The sequence below is a fragment of the Desmodus rotundus genome, chromosome X, assembly GCF_022682495.2.
Source record: "Desmodus rotundus isolate HL8 chromosome X, HLdesRot8A.1, whole genome shotgun sequence".
Lineage (NCBI taxonomy): Eukaryota > Metazoa > Chordata > Mammalia > Chiroptera > Phyllostomidae > Desmodus > Desmodus rotundus.
Window position 1 is genome coordinate 21,655,476 of NC_071400.1, and position 19,900 is coordinate 21,675,375.

Below are 19,900 nucleotides of genomic sequence, written 5' to 3' on the forward strand. Positions count from 1 at the left end.
GTTGAACAAGCAGAGAAAAGTCCCTACCTTGCCGTCTCATGTCAATCATCACCAGTCTTTCTGCTCCATCTCTCCAGAGGTGGCCAATCAATTTGACATTATATGACTCACTCGGCCCTCTTATCTCTTTGACGAGAATCCAGAAACCAGAATTTGGATCATGTCTTTGCTTGTGGGGCCGATGCTCTTGGTCTCTTGCATCACCAAGGTCATCACTGGCATCACTACCACTATCATCACCCCTACAACCATCACTCCTTATTTATAGCCATCACCCCTATATTCATCAACCCTCTAGTCATCCTACTGCTATGAGCACACCTATGACCATCATCACTACAACAACCACCCCTGCAGTCAACACCCTCAGCCATCACTCCTACAGTCATCATCATTGTCACTTTCACCCTCACAGTCATCATCCTTACAACTGTCATCCTTACTGACATTACAATCAGTACTCCTGCAACATTCTTACCCCTACAGTCATCATGCCTACAGCCATTACCCCTACAGCAATCATCCCCGCTGTCATCCCTACAACTGCCATCAACACTGCTACAGCCATCATTGTTAGAATAGCTGCCATGAGCAATACCCCCTCAACCAAATTCCTCTGTCTGCCTCACCACTGCCATTATGACCTGCACAGACATCATCTTCATAGCCATTAAACTTACAAACACTGTTACTACAACCAGTCACCCCCACACTGATATTCTCACCCTTAAAATCATCATTTCTAGAGTCATCAACCCTACAGCCATAACTTCTCAGTAATCACCCTACAGCAGGGGTGTCAAACTCATTTTCACTGGGGACCACATCAGCCTCATGATTGTCTTCAAAGGGCTGAAATAATTTTAGGACTCTATAAATGTAACTACTGCTTAACTGTTAAGAAGTTGAAATTACAGTCAGCCCTTTGAAGGCAACTGCGAGGCTGATGTGGCCCCTGGTGAAAATGAGTTTGACACCCCTGTCCTACAGCTATCATCCCCATTGCCACCAGCACACCTATAGTCATCTTCACCAGAGCTGTCATACCTTAGAGTCAAAACTTTCTGGCCTGTATATTTACCTGTATATTTATCACCACCATAGCCATTACCATACAAAAAAAGCATTTGCAAGCATCTCTACACCACCAGCAAATATCCTGTTCAACAGGCATTTTTCAAATGCCTATGTGCTAAGTTTAGAATGTTCACTTTGTGGACTATCTGTGGGAGATATTTCAATAACTCCAATGACTTTTCTTATTAAAAAGTAATCCATATTCATCATATACAATGTAGCAAACACAGGTACACACAAAAAAGAAAATTAGAAAATTCTCCATAATTATCTTTCATATTGTTTGGATAGATATCTTTTTCTGTTTTTGTGCATTAACTACATCTGTGTGTTTTTTTCAAAAATCATACTATCCAGAAAGTAGATCAGTGGTTGGGGGATAAGGAGAGGATAGAGAGATCAGGAGGAGTACAAGGACCCTTTTGGGGATTATGAATATGTTCACTGTCTTGGTTGTGGTGATGGTTTCATGAGTGTATACATGTCAAAACTCAAATTGTACACTTTAAAATAATGTGCCATTTATTTTAGGTCAATTATATGGAGATAAAAGTGTATTAATGTCTTATTTTTTTATTATTTATTCCAATGACATTTGTTAATGTCACCTCAATATTAACCTATATTAATATGGGTTAATATTAATAATTTTAAATATTAAAAATGCCACACTTCACCAACTGTGTTGGTATCTGCTTGTCACACTGAACATAGTATCATTCAGCTTTTCTCATGCTATGAAATATTCTTCAATTACGTGATTTTAATGGCTGCCAAGCAGCTGATCGTATGGCTGTACCATGGTTATTTCACCAGACCCGTACTGATGAACTTAGGTCACTTAACTTTTTTTGTTTACTCTTCATTGCACATCCTTAAGGTAAATATTCACATCCATGATTTTCCCCTCAGGATAAATTTTCAGAAGGGGAATCATGGAGTAAAAAGTACACATCTTTTTAAAGCTCTCCACTGTGGCACTTGTGAAATCCCGAGCTGGCCCTTCCCTGTTCCCAAGATGTTCTCGTGACTTCCTCCCTCCTGCACTCTAGCCTGCTTCGAGCCCTCTGACCATCCATGGGTTAGGGTGAACTCAGGAAAGACAAAGTCCTTTTCCCCCAAGCTGAAACCATACTTCATTGGTTCAGCCTGCTGGGCAGACACATGAAAACATATGAACCCCAGCTTGCTTCCTTGCAGGCCTGCACTTTTCAACCTGAAAGCCCCTCGCAGGCCACCCTGGGCGGAGCGTGTAAAGTGCTGAGGTTGCGCAGTGTAGGAGGAGCCCAGTAACAGTGTGGAGAACCCACCGGGCCTTTCGTGCCTGCTGTTGAGATCAGGGCCCGTAGCGCAGCCCCGCGGGGTGCTGGGTGAGGAGCACGGCTGCAGCGGCTGCAGAGCCTCGGAGGCACCTGGGGCTGGGTGGCCCGTAGAGGCCAGAGAGGGAGCTGCTCGCAGAACCTTCCCTGTCCCCGGCCCGAGCAGGATGTGCCCCGCTTCCTGTTTGCTCAGCCCAGGCAGCGAGCTGAGCTCACACTCTAACCGCAGAGTCTTCAAAGGCCGCCACCTAACCAGGCTGCCTGGGAAGAGGCAGCCGGGGGCGGGTGTGTTTAGGGGACCTAGAAGAGAAGCACAGAGAGTAGTAGTACAGCCGTCATGAACGAAAGGCGTGAGGGTTTTCAGCCCCGCCCTCTTGTCAGTCACCTTCTAGATAGGATCTGCTTCCTCAGGTCAGCAGACCCCGTTCAGGGAGTGCAAGGCTCTGGTGTATGGACTGGCCTCCCCCCAACCTTTCTCTCCCAGCAGACTGCCCTGGTCTGGTTGAGCCCCAGCTGGTTAATGGGTCCTAAACACTTTTTAAATAGGTTTCCCTTCTGGGCAACACATTTGCATTTTATAGGTTATGTTCCAGGTACACAGAGCCCTCAGCTGAAGAAGTGATGCAAGTCAGCATTTCACTGAATAAGGCCACCTCACACTTGATAATGACCTTGCAGACAGGACCTAGGATCTAGCTCTGGGCAGATCCTCTGCTAGGCACTTTTATATAAATATCTGTCATGGTTCCTTGCACCTGGGAGCTTGAATCCTAGGCGGAGCAGCAAGCTTACATTTGCCCAGCACTTTTTTTTTTTTTTTTTTTGCCAAACACCATATTCATCTCAATACATACCCCAGAGCTAAGTAGTTGTCCCTCAGTATCCAAGGGGAGATTGGTTTCAGGACCCTCCACAGATACCAAAATCCAAGAATGTTCAAGTACCCTAGTCAGCTCTCCATATCCATGGGTTCACCACCCATGGTTACAGAGGGCTGACTATAGTTTAAATTGAGATTATTATTGCAAAGATGTGCCCCTTATAAATGTGGGACAGGAGAGCCTTGATCTAGCAGCAATATTGTGGGATGTGTGTGTGTGTGTGTATGTGTGTTGGAAGGTGGTCTACTGATAGTGAGATCTATCTGAACCTTCAAAGGATAGACACAGAGTTGCCAAAGACACAAAGGTCTTCACAGGCTACATTCACATAGAGCAGGCCCCCACTTGCACCTCCTGAGAGATCCTAATTTAGTAGAAGATCAAGGGTAAGATATTTGGGCCAGGTGGGACCCTGACATGTGTGAAAGCATCCTTTACCCTCCAAATGGGTACAGTGCTGATTTCAGAAAGTAAGAGTTTGGATAGTGAGGGGTACCTACCTATATTTGGAAAAACTTTCCAAATGATTCTTGTTCTCACCTCTCACTGCTACACACACAGTGGACTTTACTACAACCCTATGAGGCAGGCACCATTGTTACCCCCATTTTCCAAGCAGGAAGCTGAGGCTCAGAGGGGTTCAGCAAACTGTAAGATACAGGAGGCAGTAGGGCAAGCTGAGTTTTAAATACAGGTATGCTCTTGGTCCACCGCCCATGCTATCAACCACTAGGGTCAGGTGCCTCTGATGCAGAGTACCAGAAAGAGGAGGTAAGAGAATTGACACACTATATTGGTCAGGTGTCAGACTAGGTGCCACAGGGCCACCTTGAAGCAGACCCAGAGGGCAGTAAAGAGGATGGGGTGGATATCTGGGAGTCACATCATATGCACAATAGCTGGATAGCTAGGGTTGATTAAGTGGGGTGACCTATAGCAGAGCCTTTGTCGACCTGGGGGGTATTTACCACCTGTAGTACTTGGCTTAGAGGATTCTGTGGGAAAGCAAGTTGACTTCAAACAGCTGTCATGTAAGGCGGGGGTCGCCAAACAATGGGCCATGGACCAGTACTGGTCTGGGCCTGTTAGGAAGCAGGCTGCACAACAGGGGGTGAGCTTGAATGTAATGCGCTTGACTCATCCTGCAACTATCCCCACCCCCCAACCCCTCTCCATGGAGAAACTGTCTGCCATGAATCCAGTCCCTGATGCCAAAAAGGTTGGGGACTGCTGATGTAGGGGATGTGTTCTGGGTGGTCAGGAATGATGGGAAACAGATCAATGGAAGGCTTGTGTTCTTTCCGAAGAAGATATTTTCAATATTCAAATGGTACCACCTGAGCCTTGGTGAATAGTGTTCTTCCCATCTCTAGAAATGCTCAAGCAGAGACCATATAGTCCCTTGAAAATACTCAGGTATTTTCAAGGTGAAGTCCAGTTGTTAGTCCTACCCATTAGCAGATCTCATGATGGTAATCTTAGGCAGAGGGGGCAAGAAGAGCAAAAGTGCACATGGGAGAAGGAGGGCAGAGGTGAGCAAGAGACCTGGGTGAGAAGCATCCATTCCTCATGCACACACACAGCTTGCAGCTCTGGGGACACTGGGGAATCTCTGGTAGCAGGGGCTGATGGGAGGGAGAGACAGTCATCTCTGAATCTCTGAACTCTTGATAAGTTCTTGGTTTAAAAACAAGAAAACACCTGCAGGCAGCTGTGGGAGTTACCAGCAGAGAGGAGGCTGGGTTTTGGTGCTCAATTCACTGGATGCCCTTTCTATGGGAGACTGGGCTGCTCTGTCATGGCCTCTGTCCTAAGGTTACAAGGACAAAGGTCACTGAGTAGTCTAGGGGACAATTGTCCAGGGTTCTAGGAAAGAAAAGGAGCAAGAAATGGAGTCAAGTAGAACTGGATTCAAATCGCTGTACATCATCTACTGGCTATATGACCTTGAGTAAGTGACCTTGGGCAATGAGGTCTAGTGAAGACAGTAACAGAGATAATGTGAGCCTTGGTTGGGGAGCAGGATTGGTGTGTGTGTGTGTGTGTGTGTGTGTGCGTGCGTGTAAGTAACCATAGTTACCCAGATGACCTGTATAGAGAAAGCATTCTTAGCCCAGTGCCCAGCTCATGGAAAATGCTTGGTACCCAGGAGGTGACTCTACTTCTGTTTACTACAGGCTCCACCCAGTGTTTTTTCTCTTGCGTTGGTACTTGCTTCTATATTTCATCTGGGCCCCACCTGAATCACTGCTCCATGATCCTATGGCTCATACCCTTGTGTCTCCACCTTGTCAAGGGCAGGGTCCCCCAGTCCAAGCTATTCTAGAATACATGAGGTGTGACAATCGAGAAGGCCTAGAACCACTTACATGAGACAGCTGGGAGGGAAATTAGCTTTTCAGCTTCACGGTCTTGTCGTGGAGGACTGGGGCTTTCTCAACTACCAATTTTACTCTACTTGCTCAGTTCCTGTTTCACAAAGAAACAAGGAAGTGAGAAGATGGGTGGCCTCAGGGCAAGGGTTGGTTGGCTGGGCGGGGCTGGGGAGTACCTCCTACTCCCATCTGAGACAGCCTTGGAAGGCAGGGATGGACAGACAAGGAGGAAACAGTTACTATTGAATCTTTCATATTTCTTTTTCTTGGCACCAAGAGTGCCCAACCATCAATTTGAGGAAGTGACCGGTGAGTTGGTAAAATTCACTGCTGACGTGGATTAGCTGTGTGAAGAGTAGCCAAGCCCTGCTCCTTCCACAGTCCCAGTCCATGAAGACCTGGAGCCAGCTGGCTGGCAAATGAGTGAGGACTGAGTTAAATTATGATTTTTAAAATGAACTATCCAGACTCTGTGTATGTATGTATCTATCTATCATCTTGCACACATTCTTTCCTCCTCCAAAAAGGATTTAAAGCATTAAGAAATGTATCTCAATGCCATAATAACCACTGTTGTGATAGCTGTGTGACCTCACACAGCTCTCTTCGGGCCCCAGTTTGCTCATCAGAGGCAGTAAGGGAGTGACAGAAACACCCACTGAAAGTGAGGGAGGAGCCAGCACAGAGCTGAGTCAGGACAACTGGAAATTTAGTCCTAGCTTTGGCCAATAGTCACTATGACCTTGGGCAAATCCCTTCCTATTTCTGGGCTGCTGTTGATGTTTCCCTATCTGTACAATGAAGGGAATGAACCTACTTTTGTAGGTTTGTTTGCTTGGTCAAGGAGCTGCTAGTCAGAACTGGCTATGCAGTTTGCAGGGCCTGGTGCAAAATGAAAATGTGGGGCTTCTTGTGCAAGAATTATTAAAAATTTCAAGATGGTGACCCTAGAACATTAAATCAAGAGCAGGCCCTTCTAAGCAGAGCATCTAATCAAGTGCAGGGCCTCGTGCTTACTGCACTGCTGCACAGGCAGATGACCCATGAAGGTGGCCCAGCAACTACTTCCAATACAAATTTGATGGAAAGCCCGTGCAGACTGCTTTTGGCTAGAGCTCTTTCTATGGCAGCCATTGTGACATTTCTGAGGAAGCCTGGGCTCTAGGGAGCAGAGCTGGCAAAACACAAATTAGATACTTTCTCAAAAGCCTGTCTAGATTTGATGATTTATATGTAAAAATTGGGTCCCAAAACTTTTCCTTACATACTTCCAAAGGTGAGGAAAGAGTTGAAGTCATGCTGGACAAATAGTAGCATTAACATCTCTTCTCTGTGGACTTCTCATAGTAACCTCATCGGGCAGATGGTACAGGTAATTTATAGGAGGGATAACTAAAGACCAGAGAGGCAAAGGGACTTGCCTAAGGTCACATAGCCAGCAGAGCTGGGACTAGAACCTTAGAATCCTAACTCCTAGGAAAATATTTTCTACATGGCCTGTTCCACAGTGGCAATCAGAGAGTAAGAAGGGATTTGATAAGCCCCATCCTCTAATATAACAACAAAGGGCCAGAGCCCAACAGGGCATTTATTTATCTTTAGTTCATAGGGGTGGATGTCTCAAGTGCTTCCACATATGTTTGCCCTCCTGTGTGTATCCTGAGTATTTCCCTGCCTGATTCAGAGTGCAACCCCCAAAGCAGGATGGTCAGTGTGCCTGGAAGGGACACTGAAAGGGAGGATCTAGGGTGGCAGCTTCCTCTGTAGCCATGCTTCTGGGGTGGGAGTTCCCAATCCCAAGATGGTGGATTGGAAGGGGCAGTTAAGTTACACGGTAGAGACAAGGCAGAACCCTAGGTCTTGCATGGAAGAGGGGAAAATGGAGCTTGTGAGCCCCTGTGGGCTGAAAGGCCTGGAAGTGGGTCTTGGTTAGATGCCCAGAACCCTCTTGCTGCCCATAGCCAGCCAGAATCACAGGAGCAAACGTCAGGGCCCAAAGGTAAAGGCCTGGGAGGGGAAGGTCCTGGGGAAGGAGCATAGTGCGGAGAATACCAGTTGGGTCTGAGTCGCAGCTCACCAGCTGTGTGATCTTGGTTGAGCCTCTGTTTTCTCATCCATAAAAGGGTGTGAGCATACTCCTTGCCTTTTTCTAGAGTGAGATCTAGAGTAATCTGCCTGGTTTGAATCCTGCTTTTTTCATTTCCTTGATGGGTGACCTTGAGCAAGTTGGTTAATCTCTATAAGCCTCTGTTTTAAAATGGGAACAATAATAGAACCTTCTCACAGGCAGGAATTAAGTGAGAAAATGAAATAGTGTACACTTATTAAGAAAGTAGATCTCACATTTAGTCATCTTACCACAATAAAATTAAATTTTTTAAAGAATGCATGTAAAGCGGAGTTCCTGGCACATACTAAACACTCAGTAGATAGTAGCACTGATGATAATGATGACGGTGGTGATACCTTTACTTTTATTATTAGTAGCTGTCTTTGTGGGGTGAGAATGTGAGGGAGCAAATGACTCAGCCAACAGAGGCTGACTGTAGGGTAGTAGAGGCTCTCAGTAAAGATGGCTCAGAGCTGGGGCCTTTGGATGTAAGCAACACTGGTGATAACTGTCACAGGCAAAGTAGGCCTGGTGGTCCCAAACTGGAGGACACTTCTTCCTGTTGCCTTTGCCTAGCACTCTGCCTCAGAGACTTGGTTCTCTCCTCCCTCTGACTATGCTCCTCTAAGCAAAAGTGGTGACCCCAACTTTCCTGGACCACATTTGACAAGTACCCTAGTGTAAGGCTCCCCTCTGTCCCCTCCATAAGGCTCCAAGACCTTTAGCACAGGAGGTGGTTGGCTGGGCGTGGCATGCACGCAAACACAGGAACACTGTACGCATGCTTACATCTACATTCTCAAGTACATGTGCTCCCCAGCTGAGCTTCTGGGAGCCTTACAACCCCACCTCCACCTCACCCCCTCCCCTTCCTCCCCCACCACAAAAGCCACAGTAACAGCAGTCTTCAGCAACACAGCAGACACAATGCAAAACTCAAAGGCAGGCTTCGTTGTCAGGTTGTTTTAAGTATCTAGCAGGATGTGAGCCCAGGTGGCTAACGGCTGGGCTGGGCTGTGCTGGCCAGAGAAAACTCTCCCTTGCCCCAACAATGGGCTCAGAGACCAAGAAGGGTCTGGGACATAGGCTAAGGGATTCTCCATGGTGCCAAAGGCCAAAAGAACTGGACTGCCAGCCCATTCTGGTCCCACCATGGCCCAACCTGTCTGTAGTTCAGTTTTCTTATCTGTAAAATGGGGAAACCAGACACTGACCACATAGGTTAATGGTCTTCCAAGGATGTTGAAGGATTTAACGGTATTGTCACTGTGGCTGCACTTTGGAAAGTTAAAAGGGCTCCCACATGTCAGGAAATGTGAGATAGTGATTCAGCGTCACTGTTCAGGCTCTTCCCATATTTGGGTAGGGCCATGTTCCAGAGGGCTTCCTGCATTCCCTCCTGCCCCATGGCCAAATTCCTATGGCTTAACTCCATATCTTGTCACTTGGCATGGAGCCCACCCAGGGTTTAGGAGCAATGGGTTCACATATTGGGTGGAGGGCTGGCGTACATGCCCCCTCCCTAGCTAGTCTTTCTGACCCTGGGGTGGTAGTACGGCACCAGAGGATTCAACCACCCTCCCTTCCTCTCTCTCTACAGGCCCAATAGGAAGCCTGGAAGCAGCCCCTGTTCCTTCAACTTATGGGCAGCAACCAGAAGGTCATAGTAGGACCAAGGACAGGAAGGAGTAGCCAGAGGCAGCCTCAAGAGTGTGGGAAGATCAAGGAGTTAGGAGTCAGTGTGAGAAAGCAGTTCTGGTGGTTTTAAGGTGGGGCTGTCCCAGGGCCCTGGGGTACCTGGGGGTAATGTACTGCCCTATATTGGTCTTTGGGAGGCAGTAGCAACAGGTTCTGCCAGGTTATAGGTTAGATCTGCTGGGCTCACTTGAGGAAAGGAACTAGCTGGCTCTTGATCCTGGGGTGGGGAGCCTAGGGTGAGGTATAAAAGCCAGGGGGGGGGCCTGCCTGGGGCCAAGAAGCCCTCAGTCCTTGGGACTTGACCCTGGAGAAGGAGGCTAAGGGCAAAGGTTTCCAGGCAATGGGCCAGCAGAAGTTCTTGGGGCATGGGTGGTACAGGATGAAGGAAGCTGAGCGAGAGGGTTAGCAGGGGAGTCCTAGGCCTCTAGACACTCCAGTCGAGAATGGCAAGAGTGGAGACTGACAACAGAGAGGCCAAGAAGGTGGTGCGTAGTGCACTGGCAGACAGGGGCTCTGTGTGCTGCTGCAGCCACTCGAATTCTTCCAGCAGCTTGCGCCGCTGCAGCTCGGGGCCCACCTTCTCACGGATGGTCTGGTAATAGCGGTTCAGGTACTGGAGCTGCAAAGGATAGGAGGGATGAGGTCTTTCACAGGGTGAGCTGCCAACAGGGGAGGTCTTGATGCCATCCAGTCCCCTGTTGTAGTGGTCCAGCTGCCCACCTTGGCCCAGCTAACCAAAGGTATCCCATAGATCCCCAAATTTATGTACTTATGCACTTAACACTTCACCTTTGGTGTTTTGCTCCTGATTCCCCAGCCAGCATCAGGCTACAGGTGTTTTCTGGGGTTTTTTAGAGGCAGTTTGACAGTAGCTATTTAATGTCATAGTGACTTTCATGGGGTATGGGTGGAGGGGGGAGTGAATTTCAGGCATGGGAATGAAAGTAAGTAGGGCAGGCATTATTATTGCATTTTAGAGAAGAGGGGTCTGTGGCCCAGGGAGGGGAAGGGATTGATTTTAGGTCTAGGACTTGAGATGGCAGAGTCCAGAGACCCAGTCTCAGATTCTCCAGGAGTTTACTACCTAGGGTTGGGCAGGCTGGTCTGACTGGAGAGTTCTAGAACCTCTGAGGTCTCTGGTAAGTGAGGAAGAAATACTTCAGTGCATGCCTACTGGTGCCATCAGTGTGGACCCTCTTAGCAAAAAGGAAGGGTGAGAGGGTCTTCGGGTAAGGGGAGCAAGGGTGAGAGAAACTTAGGGTGGAAAAGACAGGCAGTGGTTCGGGGGCTGAAGGGTAGCCAATGCTGAGGGGCACTCACTTGCTCTGAGGACAGCAGGCTGACATCAATGAGGTTCCGGTCATAGGGCACAAAGGACACCACTTCAAAGGTCAGGTAGGTTCCTGGGTACTGGGAGGCCACAGGGATGATGGGAAAGCAGAAAGTAAGTGAGGAGGAGCTAGGCTGAAGGGTGGGCTGGAACACCCCACTCAGAAGCCACAGGCACAAGGAACTGACCCTTGTTAAACCCAAGACTCAGGGGAGGCCTTAGCCTCGGACATTGCCCTTGGCTACCGCTCTCTCTACTACTTAGCACTCCATCTTTGGTGCTTCTCTCCTGATTCCTAAATTGAGACTTAGGTCTGTATTTCTCAAAAGTATGTGCATCCACATGGCACTTAGGGAGCCTGTTAAATGTGTGGATTCTGGGACCCAACCTCCAAAACCACTGCACTGGAATGTGAATCTCTAGGAAAGAGTTGGGAATATACAATTAAATAATTTAAAGATAAGTATTAGATTTTTATACCCACCTATCTAATCTCTAACTGTATCTATATATCTCTATCCATATTTTTGTGTATGTATCTATTGATGGATCTATCTATAAAGCATAAAGAAGAAAAATAGCCCATAATTTTCACTTCTCACAGAGCTCTTGCATGTATGTGTTTAGAAAATTCAAAGTATAAAAAGGTACCCAATAAAATTTGAAAGTCTCCTGCCTGCCTGCTTTTCTTCCTGAAAACATTTTAGGCATATACAGTATGTGTGTGTGCGTGTGTGTGTGTGTGTATACACACACACACAGTATATATATGTATACAGTGTATATATATATATGTTTTTGTATATATATTTGTATATATATTTATATATGTATGTATATATTTTTTAAAAAATTCATGCAAAATGGACCTTACCATATACTACTCAGCACATTCTCTTACCCATCCTACATCATTAGTAAACCTAGGAGACCACTCCATATTAGCACAGGGAGCTGCACCTTGTTCTTTTTAAGGGCAATGTAAGGAACTATATTATGTGGATCACGATTTATTTAATCAGTGATAGATATTTAGACTTGTTTCTACTCTTTAAACTATTACCATCGATGCTACAGTCAACATTGTTATATACAAATATCTTGGTGACCTTTTGTGACTGTATCCAGAAGTTATATATCTGGCATAGGGAATACTGAGACAAGAAGTATAGGCATTTTTAATAGGAATTTTGATAGATATTGTCAAACTGCCCTTCAGAACAGTTGCACAAATTTGTACTTCCCCCAGAAGTGTATGGGTGTGTCTGTTTCCCACAAACCCACCAGCACTGGGTATCATCAAAGTGTCATTATTTTGACAGAGAGGTGAAACATGGTATTCTATTGTTTTAATTTGTATCTTTTTAAAAATTAAATTGAGATCTTTTCACATTTATGGATCATCTGTGTTGATCTTAGTGAGTTGCCTCTTCATGTCCTTTGCCAATTTTTTCCCATTTTCCCTATTTTTTGTCTTATTGATTTGTAAAAGATGGTGGTAAAAGGATATTCACCCTTTTTATGACACATGTGCTGTGTTTGTGATACATCTTTTGACTATGGTATTTTTTCCATATGGACATTTTTTATTTGGTTTAGTTAGAATTATCAGTCTTTTTGTTCATGGCTTCTGGGTCTTACATAGAAAGATCCTTTTCCAACTAGGATTAAAAATGAATTGATATAAGTTTTCTTCTAGATCTTTTATGGCTTCACATTTAAATCTTGATTCATTTGGAATTTTATTTTGGTGTAATAGTGAGGTTCTTTAGTTTAATCCCCATTCCCAAATGGGGAATTTTGAACAAATTTAGCTATTTGTTCTCCCTTCCATGTATTAAACAATTTCTCTACTCTTTATTATTTTGAAATGCCAGTTTTATTGTAAACTAAATTTCCATTTCACTTATGGATATTAGAGGGTCTATTTCTGGGCTACCTCTTGTGTTCCATTGTCATACCTGCCTCTCTCATCTCCAGTGTCACACTGTTTTATTTATGGTAGCTTAATAGCATGTGCATATGAAAAGTCTAGTTTCCCTTTTTGCTCTTTTTTGTTCTTTTTAGAATTTTCCCAGCTCATTAGCTATTTTTTTAAAAAGTCTATTTATTTTTTAGAGAGAGAGGAAAGGAGGGAAAGAGAGAGAGAGAAACATCGATACTAGAGAGAAACATTGACCACTTGCCTCTTGTGCACACCCCAACCAGGGACCGAACTCCCAACCTAGGCAGGCATGTGTCCTCTCTGGGAATCGAACCAGTGAACTTTCACTTTGTGGGACAAAGCCCAACCAACTGAGCCACACTGGTCAGGGCTATGTAGCTCTTCTTATCTTCATTTTTACAAATAAACTTTACTATCATTTTGTAAAGTTACGAGGACACCCAGCTAGTACTGCTGAAATTGAGGTTGGCTTGAATTTATAGCTTAATTTAGAGAGAAATGACATCATCATAATATTGAGGTTTCTTTCCAGACAGCATCATTTACTTAAATATTTTTTTATGTCCATGAATAGAGATTTCCTCCATCTAAGTTTTTAAAGATGTACCTAGGTATTTTATCTTGTTGGTTGTTATTATTTGGAATTGTCACTCCTAACAAGCTCTCCTGGTGAATATTATGTGCATTGAGAACCAATGATTTGGGGCAGGAATACTGATTCATTTGCTCTGGAGTGGGACCTGGGCATTGGCATTAAAAAAAGAAATCTCTCTAGATGATTCTAATATTGTAATATGCAAACAGGTTTGAGAAACTCTGATTTATGGAATTTTTCTGGAGCTCAGGAAGACTCCAAGTAGATTCATGTCTACATATTCAAATGTCCTTCTCCTTTTCCCTTCTGTATACCCTCCCCACCCAACACATACACACAACCCAAAGTCACTGCCATGCTGTTTAAACCTGCAGCCCATCTCAGTGGCAGTTTACCTTGGTCTTTGCTTCTACCACAAGAGCCACATCTTCAAGGCGGATCCCAAATTCATCATCCTGATAGTAACCAGGTTCTGGGAGACACAGAGACGCTGGTGCCATTAAACAGGGGAGGACTCCAGCCCAGGCTCTCTGTACCAATTGAGGAGTGGCTACAGAGGCTGGTTGCCTGGCTGCCTTCAGCTGGTGGCTGAGGTCGACCACCACTTGTTAGATGCTCATTGGCTACTCAGAGGCAACCTGCTGGGCTTCAGCTTCCTCACCCTCCCTTGTAGCCCAGTGGGGAAGACTTTAGGACTCAGTTAGGTCCTGAAGGTACCCCCATATCCTTGTGTGCCTCTGTTCTGTTACCTTAGCATTTAACTGAAGACTCTATAGTTTGGATTTATGGGTGGGAAACAACTCCCAAGAGCAAAATGAGAGTATGGATGGAAGGGGCCTGGGATTAGGGTGTGACAATCCATTTAGGACTAGAAGTGGGGAGTAGATGGAGGGCAGCACAGTGGAGCACAGATGTGCCTGTGCCCATTATTCTCCCTAGACTGCAGTCCTGGCTTAGTCTTAGGGTAAGGATGGGTGGAGGAGCCCGAGAGTCATACCGATGGAAGTGAACATGCCCTTGCTCATAGTAATGCTGTTGGACTGGAATCCCACTGGCCCTGGAAAGGGAGATGTAGGTAAAGTGTCAGCTCTCCAGTACTTACTAGCTTGGAAACTAGCAGACTCCAGGGAACAGCAGGTAAGTGGGGAGCCCTGAGCTCCTCTAGCAGCACTTGTCCACCATATCATTATCTACCTGGGACTGGTACAGACAAGATTGGGCTTGGCTTTTATTTCTGAAGGCTCTATTTCAGTCAGCCACTGGGTATAGAACTGCTACTCCTCTTTCTGGGGACTTCCCAGATGCCAGGCAAGCAGCAAGAGTGGCCATCTGCCAGTATTTCTCACTTACCCCTAGGAGCATCACCTCCCACCAGCTGGGTAAACTTGGGTAGATCACTGCATCTCTGAGGGTCTTGGTCATTTCCACAACTGTGAAAGCCTCTACCACCTTCAGAAAAAGGGGGGCCTTGAGGGAGTGTTGAGGAGATACCTACACTCATGCACACCCAGGAAGTTGCCAATGCCATGGCCTGTCCCATGGCCATAATTGAGTCCAACATCCCACAAGGCTTTGCGTGCAAAGGCTTCCAAGTTTAGTCCTAGAAGAGAGATGGCCCCAGTTAGTTGGTTAGACCCCAGACTTGCTGACTGGGGTTCACCTTGCTCCTTTTTGTTTTCTTGTTTCAAAGCCAGCTACCAGGATGCCTGTGGAGAGGGTCTGCTGAGAGTCAGGTAACATGTACTATCTCCAGCACACCTTATGTTTTTCCTATTACCTGGGCTCATGACTCTACTACAATTTCTCCCCATTCATCAAGATACCTATTTCCTCCAGGAATCCTCTCCAACCTGAGCTACCCTTAGATTAAGAGGCAGGAAGCTTGGGTTCAAGCCCTGGTTCTCCTACTGACCCTCTGTGCAGCCTTGGGCAAATCACTTTCTTTCTCTAGGCTGGATTTTCCTATCTATATAGTATATGGGATGATGGTATAACAATCCCTGCCTCACCAGCCTCCCCAGGGTGGCGGTCTGGGTCTAATGAAATCAGTGCCTAAGACTCTGGGTCCAGGCTGGTCTCAGAAACCTACCTGATGTATCAGCAGGAAAGATGAGTCTGGACAGATCGATATTTCCTATCAACACACGGGTGTATGCCTCCTGATGGGAGAGAGGGGGAAGTGATGTGGCACACAAGAGGGAGAGCCTGGGAGTTTCCAGCTGCTTGGACTGTGTATATATGCAGGTATGTGGACCGAGGCCTGTGGGGAGGGCAGTTGTTTGGAGGGAGGTGCATGTTCATGTGTGGTCACACAGGCCCTGAAAGATGGCCAGAGGAGGCTGAAGGGCATTTGCCAAAAGCTAGGGTTTGGTCCTTGTAGTTCTCTTTGGCTAGTCTACTGTATACTTGTAGATAATGGTGAGCTGAGGCAGTGACAGCAGGGGCTTGGAAGGCAAACTCCTTGGGTTGGAATACTGATTTCGCTACTCAAATTCTGAGATCTTAAGCAAACAACTTTAACCTCTCTGTGTCTCACTTTCATCATTTATAATGGGACAATCACAGTACCAGCTCATAATGTTGCTGGGAGGAGTAGGGAGACTCGTGCATGTAAGGTGCTCCAAACAGAGTAAATACTCAAATTGAAGTCAGTGTCCTTATTACCATTATCATAATTATCCTTTAGTTTTCTTAAGGTTTTAAGTTTGGGTTGGGGTCTGATAATCTGGCAAGTCAGCCTTGTTCGCTCAGGGCTGTTTACCTTGTGGAAAAAGAAAGGAAAGTGGGCTGACAGCAGCCTCTTTTCCTGGTTACTCCCTGTGGCAACATGGTGAGTCCTACTCATCACACACACACACACACACACACACGGGTTTTTCATCTCAGGCAGTCTGGGGCAGTGGACTTAACCCACTAAACTGTGAACTCCTTGAGGCCTAACCAGTGTTGGCTTTTTCTCTGTTTCCAGCGCAATGCCTGAGCCACAGTCTACTTGCTGAATGCATGAATGCAGCCTCCTGTACCCTAACTTTCCCATAGACCCCTAGTGCACATAGATGAGGTCCCAGCTTCTGCACCAGGCAGACCAGCCCTCCCTACCTCCTGAAAAGCTCCAGCTCCTTTCCACCTCTAAGACTTTGCTTGTGCCATTTCTCTTCCTGGAATGTCTTTCTTCCTCCTTTCTGCTGAGCACAGGGGCTAGGCACACAGCACCAACTGAATATTTGTTCATTGATTTACTGAAGTGGGATGATGATAAGCTTGGGCACATCTAAATGAATGCCATTTACATCATGGTTATGTACTAATTTCAATAACAGTGCACAAGTAGCCACATAGATTGTGAAGTTCCGTTCATGGCCTGAAACATCTCTGGGGAAGTACCTGGGAGCACTGGGTTTTGTGGTACTAACTTGCTATGTGAACATAGGGAAATTATTAACCTGTCTGGGCCTCAGTTTTAGATTCTGTAAAATGAAAGGGCTCTTACTAGAGTGATTTCTTAAGTGTCCCTTGAATGAGGATAGGTAGAGGAAATGTTTACCTTTTGGAAAGCAGAGGGGGTGCCCCAATGGACTGTCCTGGTGATGTCTGTGGTTCCGTCCCTGTGTAGAAGGAAAATCAACATGTCTAGCTCTGCTAATACCTCGGAGTAGGGATCATGGCTGTGTGCTTCCCATGTGATTTTCATGGGGGTTTGAGTGGCAGGGCTGGGACAGGGGTGCGGTGGGAGGTGAAAGGAAGAAGATAGCTACCATCATCAAATGCTCATCTTCAGCATTTATGCGTGAAGGGTCTCTGCAAAGTTATCAAGTGCAAATCACTATATTGTCAGGCAATCTTGATTTCCCACAAACATACTCTAAATCCATGCCCTCCTCTCCATTTTGGCTGTTTGTAAACTTTGGTTTGTTTCGGTCAGGCTGACTCTAAAAGCAAGGCTTCTTCAAGGTTTTATGCGAAGTGGGAGGGGATTGTCCCATTTTTACAGATGGAAAAACTGAGGAACAGAGAGAGCATAACACACACGTTCAGATAGTTATTTACCATCTATAGAACACTCTTGGCAGCTCACTGGGAAGGGAGATAGAGCAGGACTGATTATCTCCATTTCACAGATGAGGTAGTTGAGGCCAGGAGGCCATGTCCCTCTCAGCCTTAGTGAGGCCAGACCTGCAACAAGCACTCACTCTCCACATATTTGCTCCATATTAAACATGGATCTGACCCAGGAATTTGCTCAGAGTCCCAGTGAACTGAAGCCAGACACCAGAAGCCAAAAACTCTTGACTTCCAACCCCAGCCGCAGCTGTTCTGCCAGGATGGCCCATGTGGCCAACCCTGGGGGAGGGGGAAGGGAGATATGGTCCCAGAGCCCTGGGGACTCCTCATTGTGAACAGGTCACAGGGTGTGGCAGACTTCCTCAGAAGGAGAGAAAAAGTGAGGTGACCATTTCCCTGGCCTCACCCTGCTCTGAGTACACCCCAATCCAACAGTGCCCTACAAATTCACTTCCCCTTTGCACATTGGCTGTATCCAGTACACAAAGAGCCACACTAGTGAGTAAGAAAGGCTGCTAGGCTGAGTGCCTGTTGTGCTGGTTCCCAGAGCTATACTCAGAAAATGCCAGGTGCCTTTGTCATTAGCACATTCACATTTCTACAGGATAGAAGATGGCAAACTGTTCAAAATTATTCCTTACTCTTCCATCAGTTCTGGAACCCCTTCTTCCCTACCCCCGACCAAGCTTCCCACAGTCTACTTGCTTCCTAGGATCAGAAGGGAAACTCTCTCAGCTCCTCTCAGCTCAGCTCTTGTGTGAATGATTGGTCACATATTTGGACGGAATGGGTTTAGCCTATTCTGCATGGGTGCTCTGGTTGTGCACTGTTTAGGGGTAAAACATCTAAAAGGATTTTATTCACTTTATGGTTCTTTAGTAATTTAAATGATAGCACACAGGTGGACACACAGATTATAGAGTCCTGGTGCAGGGGGACAGCACCCTCTTACATAAGAGGTTGTAAATGCCCCACATGAGGTTTCGCATGCACTCAGAGGAGCACATACACATTTCTACTCACAGACACATATCCATGCTGATGGATGTACTCTGTCTCAACTGTGCCTTGGGTGTCCCCTGAGATTGCTTTTCTTGCCTGTCTGTTGCTTTTAGAGGCTCGATTCTGACTCCACTCACTGACATGGTCACCTCACCCATCCAGTTGGGAGGGAAGGGGGCTGAGGAGGATACATGGCACTGGGGGTGTAGGGGCTGTGTCCAGGGTGTGCATGAATGGGTGAGAGTATGGGTGCACTGTTTGTGCAGCCAGGCAGGGATGCTAAACATGGCTGTTCAGACTGTGTAATAATATTTGGGCTTAAAAACATTATATTTGAGCAGGAGGAGTCTTTTCCTACTTCTCACTGAGGTGCTGCATGCACTTTTTTGGTCTCTGTGTGTTTCCTACTGTACACAGTGTGCCCCCCCCCGTCCGCCCCCGCCAAGTGTAAAAATGGAAAGGCTCGTTCCATGCAGGCCTCTCCTTTCTCAGATGAAGAATCCATGTCCAGGAAGGGACAGCTTTGGCCAGCTTTTGACCAGCCCAGGGTGCCTGCATGGAGATAGCTGGGCCAGGGCATGGTGGAGGCTACTTACCAGTATTGTCCCCCAGAATCCACCAGGTACATCTCATTTGAGGACAGGTTGCGGTGTACTTCCTTGGTGGGGCTAAGAAGAGGAGAGATGCTGAGAAAAGGAGCAGCCTATCCCTGCACTGGGTAGTGTGGAGATCCTGAATGCAAACAGAGGAATTCCCCCTCACCCCTGCGTATTAGACTTCCAGGTTGATTCCTTTGGAGAAGTCATTGTCTCCCAAAGGAACCCTAGGAAAGTTTGCAGCTTCTGCCACTTATGTCCTCAGCATGTATCTGTTTATACTGCACTTCACAAACAAGGCCCTGGTCTCCAGGGAGGAGAGAAAGGATGCCCAGAATGTGGGAGCTGGGAGAACCTTGGAAAGCACCCACTGTAGTCATCTCTTTTTACATAAGGAGTAACCAGTCTGCAGAGGCCAAGGGGGATGCAAAAGGCTACCACATAAAGCTGGGAGGGAGCCGGGTCTGGACTCTCTCTAACTTCCTGCTGTGCCCTACAGCAGAGGGCCATGAAAAGCCAGGGTGCAGAAAAGAAGGATACCCAAGGATAGGACTGGGCAGTAAGGCTTGGTAGGGCCAAGGAGTTCCTACCCGGGCCAAGGCAGATGAGGGATTGTGAGATGCCAGGGGAGGGAATTATGGGATAGGCCAAGCCAGCCCTTGGAGGGTATCTGACCTATTCTTTCTGTGCCCATGCCAGGTTGAGGCATTTGGACAGCTTGATCCCCCAGTAGGCCTACAGGTGTTTTTTTCCCCTATGGAGCCAAACATCTGGCCAACCTACATCTTGGGCCCCCTTAGTTGGTTCAGACTGAGTGAGCAGGATTTTCTCCCCATGTGTTTGTGAGCTTTAAGAATTAGCTAACATAAATAACTCACAGGACACCAAGGAAAAGCATCCATGAGCAGTC

The 19,900-nt window shown here is 46.6% G+C and overlaps 1 protein-coding gene across 1 annotated transcript in view; it reads right to left on the reverse strand.

Annotated features, from left to right (window-relative positions):
• Positions 1 to 8,710: 8,710 nt before the first annotated feature.
• XPNPEP2 (X-prolyl aminopeptidase 2) overlaps positions 8,711 to 19,900 on the reverse strand; it is a 29,363-nt gene continuing 18,173 nt past the window's right edge. The window contains exons 14-21 of the mRNA XM_024567145.3: positions 18,991 to 19,062; positions 16,875 to 16,935; positions 15,420 to 15,489; positions 14,826 to 14,930; positions 14,328 to 14,387; positions 13,726 to 13,802; positions 10,781 to 10,870; positions 8,711 to 10,079 (exon numbers count right to left, since the gene is read on the reverse strand). Of these exons, the coding sequence (XP_024422913.2) occupies positions 9,885 to 10,079; positions 10,781 to 10,870; positions 13,726 to 13,802; positions 14,328 to 14,387; positions 14,826 to 14,930; positions 15,420 to 15,489; positions 16,875 to 16,935; positions 18,991 to 19,062 (730 nt within the window). The 3' untranslated portion in view covers positions 8,711 to 9,884. The remainder of the gene's footprint in view (positions 10,080 to 10,780; positions 10,871 to 13,725; positions 13,803 to 14,327; positions 14,388 to 14,825; positions 14,931 to 15,419; positions 15,490 to 16,874; positions 16,936 to 18,990; positions 19,063 to 19,900) is intronic.